Source organism: Anabrus simplex, chromosome 7 (genome assembly GCF_040414725.1).
Source record: "Anabrus simplex isolate iqAnaSimp1 chromosome 7, ASM4041472v1, whole genome shotgun sequence".
NCBI classification, from domain to species: Eukaryota; Metazoa; Arthropoda; class Insecta; order Orthoptera; family Tettigoniidae; genus Anabrus; species Anabrus simplex.
The window spans coordinates 270,282,860-270,295,045 of NC_090271.1; the positions used below are offsets into that span (position 1 = coordinate 270,282,860).

The window sequence follows — 12,186 nt, forward strand, 5'->3', positions numbered from 1 at the left end:
TTTTAACTTGTATATGCTGAACATTCAAGTCTTAGTTTTTATAATAACTTAGGGAAAGCATTTCCTTAATTTACACTGTGATATTTCTATCTGAAATTTGTTTACAGGATCAGATTTTATCATTGTATTTTAATGATTGAACAGCTGTATCAATTATATCCAAAGAACAAAAAAATTATTTTGTACCCCACCCTAGATAGAAAGGAGTTACGAAGTTATTTTCGGAATTCCTTGCTAATATTGTATTATAGTGGATTTGTGATCCGATTAAATGTCGAATAGTCGAAGTTGAATAACACCCTTGCGATGGACTTCGACTTCAGTATGGGGTCACATTATTACAATAATCTACAAATATCTGAAATTTTCCATCATCCTGTATCGAGCTCTTGCTATGTGGACCTCATTTACGGAACGGAAAGTGTCATAGATTTACCCAGTTGCTAGATATTTCTTCATTCAATATTTCAAGATGTGAATTGCGCAATTTATTCTTGCAATGAAACATTGTTTACGAGCAGTACTGAAATGAGGATCAGATTTATGCGGGCAGTGTTAACACTTTTATCGATCATGCTGGACGCACAAGGACGCCTACCGACGAGAACATAACTAAGAATGTTATATACAACAATTTCTGCAACAGAAAAATATATCCCAACGATACGTATTCATCTTCTGCAGGTAAACTTTGTAAAATTTGAAAATGGCTGAGCCACAGCAAATGAATAAATAAATAAATAAATAAATAAATAAATAAATAAATAAATAAATAAATAAATAAATAAATAAATAAATACTTTTATTTCCAGTAGAAAGTACACTGATATTCATCATTGACCCTTGCGTCACCTAGCTTCCGAATAGCAGTCATAGTAATTCTTACATTTTAGAGCAGCTCAGAATTTCAGATGCCTTTTGTCCACCGTCTCTTGTTGGATCCAAAGTATTTGAACTACCACCTCTGAAGAGTGCTATACCGATGAGGATGTCTTGTCCGACATCAAGACGAAACTCAGCAACTACTTCTCTTCGTGTCCTGTATGGAATGTTGAAGATTGCTTCCTTCCATGCCTTCTGGGATATTTTGGCAACCACAGCATTATGGTGATATTTTTTTAAAATAATTTGATTACCTATTTGGTAGATTGATATGATATTTCCTTATTAATTACAATTTTTGAAATCTTAGCACCGTTCATAGCACATGTATTAGCTTATTCCTTACTTTCAATTAGGCAGTAAATTATTAAGTAGAAACTTCCACAGTAAATGCTTGAATCGTCCAATGAACAGAAACCAGATCATGATTATTGCAATGTGGCCAGGTGCTGTGTTTCACTCGCCATGCTTTGAATCAACGGAAAATGAAGTAAAAACGCTGATATTCAAGAACAAGTTTTTAGAGAAGATTATCTCATGTTTGATTAGTATAATGAGTATTGTGAAAACCCTTCTAACAAGAAACACTCGTTAACGCTGTATCTTGACGGAATGCCGTGACCAGTGTCATTTAAATGTCAGAAGCTTATCGAACTTCAAACCCGATGGTATCTTTCACCTTTAATGCGGACAAAATGCTTTAAAATGATAGATTTGAATGATGCTTCGTAACTCGTTCTTATCGAACTACCTTTGACTCCTTAAATAAATGAGGGGGAATCATCCATTTTACTACTTCATTACGAATTCCAGAATCAGTCTATTTTATTTGTTTTAGGCTACAAAACTGTGAAGTTATTTGCTGGGTCTTTTAAAAATATTAAAAATATAAAATTTATGGATTTTGTTTGTCATTGCAATTTCCTACCATACTTTGAGGGAATAGTTCATTTTTCTTCACCTTTCTCTACGAACTAGGATTTTCAAAACATATTTGATGCAAATCGTGATATGGGTTTTTATATTTTTCGTACTCCTCGGTCTACATGAATACTATTATCTTCTTCAATCGAGTTGGCCCATGCCATTCTTAATGCACATTTTGTACATATTACGAGCGTTTGGATACATTATAATGTTCCTTTTCAAGGTGACTCATGTTCCTCTACTTAAGGACGCTGGTCGTAACGAGAGGGTTGCGTCAAATGTGGGAGCACTGGAAAACGGCTTTCCGGTGACTAAATTTACCCTGGTTCAGAGTCTCGACGGAATTAACAGAACTTTGATATACGTTAAAAAATCACTATAAATACAATTTTTAATTTAAAAAGGATATAAATTAATATTTAAATGTATTTTACGTAAGGGGATAATGGAACAACTGTGATAGTAAACATAACTATTGAATAATTGATTTCTATCTCAAAATAAATACGAAAGCATAGAAATAATATATACTGTAAATATAGAGACGGGGAGGGGAGAACTTTTGAATAAAGATAAATGTTTAATTAATGAAACTATACGGAATATTCTTCTCAAAACTTCTCAGCCTAAATAATTATTTATATAATATACATTAAATTACAGAACATCAATGAGGGCGAAGTTTAAAACCAAGGTTAATTGCGTTTTAACTTCCACTCCAACCTCCTCTGTTCGAAAATTCGAATGACACTCGTATATTTTTATTATACTTATTTTTTAAAGAGCATTTATTTGTTCTCATATATTTTGTTTTCTTTCGTCTTGGTAATTTGTATTATCGCTTTTGATATTCAGCACCTGTGCGACAGTGGCTGGACACAAAATTTCCTGGAATATGGATTGGTGGAGAGGTGCTCTAGAATGGTCAGTCACAATATCTGACACATTCAGACTTATGCCTATGGGGAGGATAATGTAAAATTAGTCATTTATCCTCCTCCGTCTGAGAATATTAAAGAACATGACAATAGAATGACCTTATAATATCGGCGGATTAGTCATGAAACATTCTAGAAGGTTCGCAAAGAGTTAAAAAAATGCAATTTGTTCGGGGCGTCGACCCATGCGGATCTTTTTCCCCTACTGGCACCATATTGTATGAACCTGCGTGTAATTGGAATGGCGGTAATATAGAATGATGTGTGTGAGGAAAGGAAGATTAAGGACGTCACAAACACCCAGTCTCCAGTCCCCAGGCCAGGGATATTAATCATTACAATTAAAAACCCCTGACCCAGCCGAAAATCGAACCCGGGGCCGCCGGGTGACAAGCGGACGCGTTGCCCCCCACACCACGGGGGCGGACTCGCAAGGAGTTGCGAAATATGCTGTATTATTTTCTTGTGAACGATGCAGCACATTTTAAACATTTACTGAGTTAATTAGATGCAGGAAATTTACAAAAAAGCATGTTTTCATCCAGCTGACTTATTCTTTGTTCAAATTCAAATAGTTTCGGGTTTTCATGACGGCAGAAAGTAATATATATGAGCACAAATGAATTACATTTACTAACAAATGAGTGTTATTTAAAAATAAGTTCAAAAATATAGCAGTGTTATATGAAATTTAGAAGAGAGGATGGCTGAGTGGTGAGGGGGTGAAGCGTAAGATGTAATTAGTCATGGTTTTGAACTTGCCCCTATTTGTCTAAATTGATGTCTGGGCGAAGGTATTGTATGAAAAATGCTCAGAAGATAGAGATAAAGAAGAATACTTCAGAAGCAATAAATAGAATTATTCCTCATCGTAAGCCCTTCTGTTTAAAATAAATTAACAGTAAATAAATGGTTATTTAGGCTATCAAATTGATCACACTGCAATTACAAAATTACGTTTTTAACTTATATTCACGAGAAAATATATGATATTTTATAATGTTTTGCTTAATAAGAAATTCTAAATTGCCTTCAGCAATAATAAATAAACATGGTTTTCTTTGCATTCGTATTCGGGTAGTGGAAATGCGTAGATAAATACAGATCAATGGCAGGCCGTGCAAAATGAAAAACTGAAGCGAACACGTTACTAACTCTTTTCTTTCATATGATTTGTTTCCACAGTTTTGACTCCACAGTTCGTTGAATATTTATTTTTATATTGCCTTAAACCCGTCCATCCTAGCATGTAACATTCTCATACCACTTTTCACTATTTTGCGATGGCAGCGAAGAGTAGAACAGTCTGACCAGTGCCACCTATGACCAGTTAACCATGCTTGTTTCCTTCGATCCGAAATAATCACCCCAGGCAGCTAAAATTGACTCGTGAATGAATGCAAGCTGTACACAATATTCATAAGAAAAAAAAAGAAATGATCCACCCTGGAAATAGAAAAAAATAGGTAGTAGGAAATTCACTTGAGCTATGAAGCATCTTCGTTCGACTAGTCACAAGTTGGTAAAATTAAAGTTACGCATCCAAATTCGTAATGAAATAAATTTATCCTCAACAGAGCACAGTGAAAATTATTGATCAGAACATGAATATTTATTCTATTCATACTATTTGAAAGTACTAACAAAATAATTTATTATATAACACGTAAAAGTAAATAAAATAAAGTAAAATAGCCTTGTAAATACTCTAAGTGTTATGGCCTCCTGCAATGCATTATCGCACCATAAATCGATATTGAAGAGAGACAAAGGAAAGGTACATTTATAGAGTTCCATAACGCAAATATGTTGAGAGACAATGTTGTGAGTTGTGAAGGGCTGTAAACTATATAATATATTAAATTATATTTTTATTATAAGCATGATATATTGGACTTTGTAACATTAGAGTTGTATCTTGAACGTATTGATTCTTGTCAGTTGCACCACCAACAACCAGCTGCTGGTTGTTTAATTTCGCCATGTTGTGTTCCACACTTAGCTAGCTTCTTACTTAATTTAATTCAGACTGCTTTTCTACCCTTGTCTCTAATATATGCATGTGCTCTCTTCCTCTTCTCCCACACGCTGTGAATTCGAGCATTTTATTAATCCATGTAATAGTGTTTTGTTACTAAATACTTCAAGAATTGAATTGTGTTTTATGAGTTTACATTAAAGTAAAAACCGCTGTGTAGTTAATTAGCAACGTTAAAAACGGAAAATAAGTGTATGTTTACTAAAGATGTAAATCATTAATGCTCTTTGATTTTTCTCATTTTATGTAAATATTTTCATACTAGCACTTATTTTTGTTCTAAATAGAAAGGGTCCTAGTATTTTTCAGGAGTTACGATAACCTATTTCATCTGTGTACGTCTTGAGTTAAAAATTGGTGTGTTCGTCTAAAAAAAAGAAAGAGTGGAACTAATTTGAACGTAAGAATGCTGTGACTAAGATATCTGCGGTTCCACTATTCTCTAAATAAACACATTTCTACGATGATTAAATTAGAAAAATGCTGTTGTCTTGCTCTTAGAAAAGTTTGTTAATCTGTATTGATTTATGCCTAGTTGTTTATGAGATTATGTTTTGCTAGATCACGTTACTGAAAACTTAATATGACATATACTGTGTTTGTTAGAGTCGTGTGTAAATAAATACACGCTTTATTTCAATTTAAATACTACGCGAACATTAGAATAGGTTACTGTGCGTTGAGCTTATTACATCCGTTCGTCGATGGAAGTAGATGTTACAGTATGTCAGTAATTAATGAATACTAGATTTTGTCGTCTTCCTTATCATCATCACCACCACCAAAATTCGCTTCTTCCGTTTTAAGGTTTTCTTGATTTGTTCATATTATCATGTATTTTCCTGTTTGTATCTTGACAGAAGTTGATTGTAGCTCGGGTAGATAATAATTCATTTCCGATGAAACTGTTGCAAATATTTCGATGATTAAATAGTGTCCATAACATTTATCATGCAACGTTATTCAAGAATATATTCCGTTGAAAATCCAAGAGAAAAAAGTTGGCGGAAAGGCACCCGAATGACGTTTGTGACGTTCGATAATCTTCTCACAGCTGATGATAGGACACTTAACTTTGACCCGAATATATCTTAGAAAGAGTCACTGTTTTTAAAACATAAGAATAGTATCTATTCAGAATTTTCTTAGCATGGTCTTTTTCGTAGTTTCTATACCTTCCATACAGGTACGAAAGAATGCAAGCAAGAAAGGCAGATGAAGAAGGTTACCTTGCTCTACAACGGAACCATCTCCCAGTATTTTTGCTCGTATAAGATCTGAACATTCTAAAACAGCAATATTGGTCTTTTGTCTTTGAGCACATCCTTTGACTATATCATTGTTGAGTAATTTTTTTAATTTTGCACAGATAATTCAATGGTGGGTCCGTGATTTTAAAAAACTAGCAATTCGAGATTCAAAATTAATTAGAGATACCATAATATATATATCGATGATCATACGATAGGATATACATATGTAGTTGTAAATGAAATTTAACGTGACGAAGGAGGTTAAAATTGTCAACGTTTGTATAAATTATGTTAGTGTATAGATAGTGTTTTTCCATTCCATTTTTCTTCTTAACGAGGTAGGCCTACTACCATATTATGTTGACTACCTAGGCGGCTACTTGGAAATTTGCGAGACGATCATACCATCAGCTAGCGTTGAGGCTGTTCTTCGTCGTATCTTCGTCTCATTTCCTGGAAAATGGAGGAATGGTATAATAATGATACTATTATTACTGTTATATCAAAACATTATTATTATTATTATTATTATTATTATTATTATTATTATTATTATTATTATTATTATTATTATTTATATCTACATACACAATTAAATGTAAGCATAATTTATAATACGATATATAAGCCCATTAAAGATATTATAAGGAATTATAATCTAAACATGAAGTTACATGATAACAGAAGAAAAAGAAGGAAAAATTTATCCAGTATGAGAAAAGATCAAAAATAAAACAACACATTTGAAGCAGAGTAAATCTAAACTACTGAGTGACCAATAGCGGAGTAGCGGAGTAGATGGAAATGGTTTGGGCACACCCTGAGGCAAGGCGAAGTATCAGCTGTTGTGAAGCAAGCTTTGAAGTGGAATCTACGGGAGGAAAAAGAAATGAGAAAACTGGCGGTAGGCTGTCACTACAGTAACGGCCACAGGGTTTTGAGTGTTTTATAGGCTTACTTATTAAACTGTCATTCAGCTAACCTCCAACTGAGCACACAAGTCAACACAGCGCCATCTTATTATAAGTGAGCGTGAGTGTGACCTCGCATATTTAACACAAATGTTTCTTTAATTTGAAGCGCTATTTCATGAAAATTACATTTCACATTTTCAATTTTTGTTTTTCAACAAGTAGCATTCTCTCTTTTCTGTCAATGGAGACATGAATCATAACCGTAAGTTAAATATTATGGACGATACATGCGTTCAATCAAAGCAGTAAGAGCGTTTTAAATTTCTTGTATCCATGTACTCATTGCTGAGGAACGTAAGTCTGCGCCAAAAAAGTTGTCAGGAGGCAAGGGAACTCGTGAAGAGTAGTGTGAAACTTTATAGACGCCATACGTTTCACTGTGAATTAAAGTATTATAATAGCATTTCATAATGAAATGGCGTATGGCTTTTAGTGTCGGGAGTGTCCGAGGACATTTTTGGCTCGTCAGGTGCAGGTCTTTCGATTTGACTCCCGTAGGCAACCTGCGGGTCGTGATGAGGATGAAATGATGATGAAGACAACACATACATCCAGCTCCCGTGCCCGAGAAATTAACCACTCATGGTTAAAATTCCCGAACCTGCCGGGAATCGAACCCGCGATCCCAGTTGCCAAAGGCCAGATCGCTAATCATTTAGGCATGGAGCCGGACATGTCATAATAATTAATATGAAACGCACTGGAATTCATATCGAATTTACGGAACATAATGTCAAAATTGTTTATTTTTTAAATGGAAGTTAAATATTCCATTACAAATCGATGGCTTTCTTTTAAAACCTCGTATGTCTCAATGCTCTTTCTACCAATTATATTCCTCAAGACTGGTCACACCGCTCAGCCATATATTTATATGCAGTCCGTCAGAACAATTTTCGTGGCGTTCATTTTTCTATGCCGATATGTAAGGGAAAATGAACCTGAAACACATTGTTCTGTAGGAGTGCGTAATTTAGCCTTGAAAACAACATCCCTACTATACGGTAAGGTAAGGTCTATTTTCTTTTACACTTTAGCATAGGAAAGTGAACACAACGAAAATTATTCTGATGGACAGGATATAAATACGTTGCTGGGAGGTGTGACCAGTCTTACGGAATATAATGAGTAGGAAGGGAATTCAGACATACGAGGTTTTAAAAGAAAGTCATCGAAATGGTGTAGCGTATTAATTACATCGCACTCACAAACAAATTCGCATGTAAATTTCCAAAACTGTAACACTGCGATAATACAGTCGGTTAAACAGTACAATTAGTCACTAATAGCTCAATATTGTATATAGAATACCACAATAAATTTTCCAGTAATTAATTTCATTTAACAATATATAAATCCAAAAGGCTTCCATATTCGGTGTTTTGTACTCTAAAAGTACAAATCAAAACATTAATAGTATGGGCGTTAATATCTATTGTTACAATAACCAAATATTTTAGAATTTGCATGGTGTGAAATATTCCTTGTTCCATTAATAAGTAAATTACTAATACATGCTTTTGTTGTACAGAACCAGAGGTCCGGGACATGGAGGTGATTGCACAGAGTACTGGAGACGGCTCTACATTGGGAGTGTCGCCTCTCGTCGGTATGGCGGCGCTGTTTCTTCTTGTCACGTGCTCCTAGACGTTGAGGTGAGAAATTTGAAGTGATTGCTAGGGATATTGTTTTAAAATACATGGTGAGGTAGGATTTGTGAAATAATCTTTGCAGAATTGTTGTTAGTGAATTAGTGGGAATTTGCTACGAATAATGTTAATTGATATTCGGAGTTAAATATCAGCATATCGTCGTTGCCGGGACAAATCCTCCTATGTGAAATATTTTAGCTTAGAACTTTGGCCGGTAGGATTCTGTCATCTAAGGTGCAATATTGTGTGGCAGTTGTCAAGGCATTCTCGCTCTTCATAACGTATGTGCTGTGGGTCAGTATATCTCCAAAAATATTAACACATAGGAGGTTTCGTCCCGGCAACGACGACAGGTTCCGTTATATTACAATTTCTCCGTAAAATTATGTCTTGGGAATGAGTATTCCATTAACCTTCGTAAACACACATGTATTTTTACCTTTCCTCCTTGAGATTCTTGGATTGTTTCCATCTTGTAACGCTTCGAGTCCTCCAATAAACGGATTCAGAATATAGTTAACTATGACAATGTTCAGTAATACTGCGTGATATCCGAAGGAGCCTCTTGCTCCCATGGACTCATACGCTGTGGGGTGTGTGTCACAAACACGGGACTCTTAGAAAATCTGATATTATAGGCAGGGGCGTAGGCAGGGGAGAGGATGCAAGGGGAGACAGTTGTTCCCCCCTCTAGAATGCCTTAAAGCCTGATTCATATTTGTTACTCTTTGTCTGTGTCAACCTGCAATTGCAGGAAGATTGAACAATAAATAGAATTATTAAATTCGTAATATTATAGACTACAGTATTGTTTAAACTAATCAATAAGAATCATTGTGCTTGGAGTTATGTTAAGCTCACCCCCCACCTGTTTTATAAAATTTCTGATGACGTCACATATTTTTTATCTGAGTTCTCATTAAGGGGGAGACGTGCACGAAAATTAATTAATTTTTATAATTCTCTGTGACTTGGATATATTTAAGTTAGAATCATTAAACTCTGCACATTGATTTCAAATATATTGTTCTTAGTTTTTTAACAGTTTGCTTTACATTGCACCGTCACAGATGGCTCTTATGGAGACGCTGGGTTAGGGAAGGAATAGCTGTGGCAAGGAAGAGACAGGGGTATAAATTATGGTACAATCCCGGCATTCGCCTGGTGTAAAAATTGGAAACCATGGAACGTTTTTCGTGGAAGTCCCCCGCCTCATTCTGATCGGCGTGTAGTCATTCTGATCTCGGATTGCCTTCCTGGGACATATATACAGACAGACTTCCAGAGTTGTTTCGGAATATGGTATTCATTATGGAGGGGTCATTTTAATAGAAGATTTCTGTTCTTTCATTCCTTATCCCTAATCCGAACGCTCCGACATTCAGTTAAGCTGCTGCACTTTTCCTTACTTTCGCGTTGAAGTCACCAGAAACCAAAAATTTATTCCGTTGAGTGTATCTTGTAGGATTGGAAATAATCCTCAATAAGGCATAAAAATGGATGACAAGACGAGAGAAAGCTGACGGGTTGGGTAGCTCAGACGGTAAAGCGCTGACCTTCTGACTCCAAGTTGACAGGTTCGATCCTGGCTCAGTCCACTAGAATTTAAAGGTGCTCAAATCTGCCAGGATCGTGTCGGTAGAATTACAGGCACCTAAATGAACTCCTGCTGGATACGCTTCTGGCTCCTTGGCGTCTCCGAAAACAGTAAAATAGATAGTGGTACGTAAAAATTATTTATATTATTATTACGAGAGAAACCCTGTGTTCAGTTTACGACACACGATGATCGAATTTACCAGCGCGACAGCTTGCTACAGTCTGAAATAACAAAAGGTTAATAGAAAGGCCAAGAATGAATAGGTATGGGTTGCTGAACCCCCCCCTCCCGGCAAGCAATCCTGTCACATGACTTGCCATGAACCCTTATGGGGAAGAAGGTTCGGTTAGACAGAGGATAAATCATACTACATTGGTGTCTAAGACAAGAAAGAAAATGTTAATAACCGAAATGCGAGATAGAACATTTTATAAGTTAGAGAATCTTAGTCACTAAAAGAAAAGTGATCAAAGGAAACGAGGGTCAACACTCGTACGTCCTTAGTAAATTATATGACAGCCACTAGGGTGACTATACTCTGTCCGTAAACAACCTAGAAACCTACATATTACATGTTAACAGAATATTAAGAGGCTCTATACTAAATCGAAGATAAACCTAGCGCAGCCGGACTGTTTCATGCTACAGGGGAACGCCATCATTTTCCCGTCGCCACATGCAAATGACACTATATTGATTGCCATGGATGAGGCAGAAATGACAGAGCTTTTAGACCGTGTCAGAACTTAGAGCATCAGTTTGGGTTTGCAGATCAACATGCTAAAAACAAAAATTATGGTAGTTGATCGGCCTGGCAATCTAAATGAACTCAGTGCCTTAAGCGAAATGGAAATGGTTTCAAAAATGTTGTAACTGGGTACCATTATAACTAGCAACAACAGCTGTGAAATAGAGATCAGGAGAAGGATTGCCATGGCCAACAATATCATGTCCAGGTTATCTCATATTTGGAAGGATCGATCCATTTCTGTAAAGCTAAAGATGAGATTAGTACAGACATTGGTATTCTCTATCTTCCTCTATGGAGCTGAAACCTGGACTTTACGAGCTTCAGATTTGAATAAGATCAACTTATTCGAGATGTGGTGCTGGAGAAGAATGCTTCGCATTCCTTGGACATCATTTCGAACCAACGAATCCATCCTCAAAGAGCTGTACCAGGTTATCGGCAAAATGTCAACAGAGGATTCTCCAATTCTTTGGTCATATTATGCGTCGTGGAGAAGGAAGCCTTGAAAAGCATACAATCTTGGGATGCGTGCCTGGAAAGAGGTAGCGTGGGCGGGCACCTATACGCTGGACAGATGGCACAAAACAAGCAACGAAGACATCGTTCAAACAATCTAACCGTATAGCAGAAGACCGTGGAGGATGGAAATGGGTACAAACGAATATCTTCAGAGATCGCGATCCTCAGGATTGAGGGACCGATATAGACAGACAGACATGCAAATAAATTCACAAGTTAGATGAAATCTTGTCGCCTACCTTACATGTCTCCCCAGCTCTTCCTTGGTCTCCAGTGAGTAAAATTTCACCTATCGCCACACAATTAAAGATTCAGGTAGCTACATACGGTCGAAGATTACCAGTGTTTATAGAGCGAGCTGGGCACTGGTTAGTTGGTTTGAATAGAACTGAGACTTGTGGCAACTTAGAAACAGACGACTTAAGTTCACGAACACCAACCCACAAATAGGTATAATAAACAACTAATGCTCATATATTCGAAAGTAGAAGACATTTTTACCAAAATAGTAGAAGTTATGGGGGATATATAGCATCATTTGAAGAACATCATAACTCTTCTTCAGTTAAGATTCTTTAAGTAGAAATTTCTGTAATGGTTGCTTTATTTGAGAGGGGCATTCTTCGGTTTTAGTCATTAGTGCATTATAAAA

At 36.0% G+C, this 12,186-nt stretch overlaps 1 protein-coding gene across 1 annotated transcript in view; it reads left to right on the plus strand.

Moving 5' to 3' along the window:
* LOC136877810 (protein CEPU-1) overlaps positions 1 to 12,186 on the plus strand; it is a 780,334-nt gene that overhangs the window by 764,275 nt on the left and 3,873 nt on the right. The window contains exon 9 of the mRNA XM_068228540.1: positions 8,544 to 8,667. Within this exon, the coding sequence (XP_068084641.1) occupies positions 8,544 to 8,659 (116 nt within the window). The 3' untranslated portion in view covers positions 8,660 to 8,667. The remainder of the gene's footprint in view (positions 1 to 8,543; positions 8,668 to 12,186) is intronic.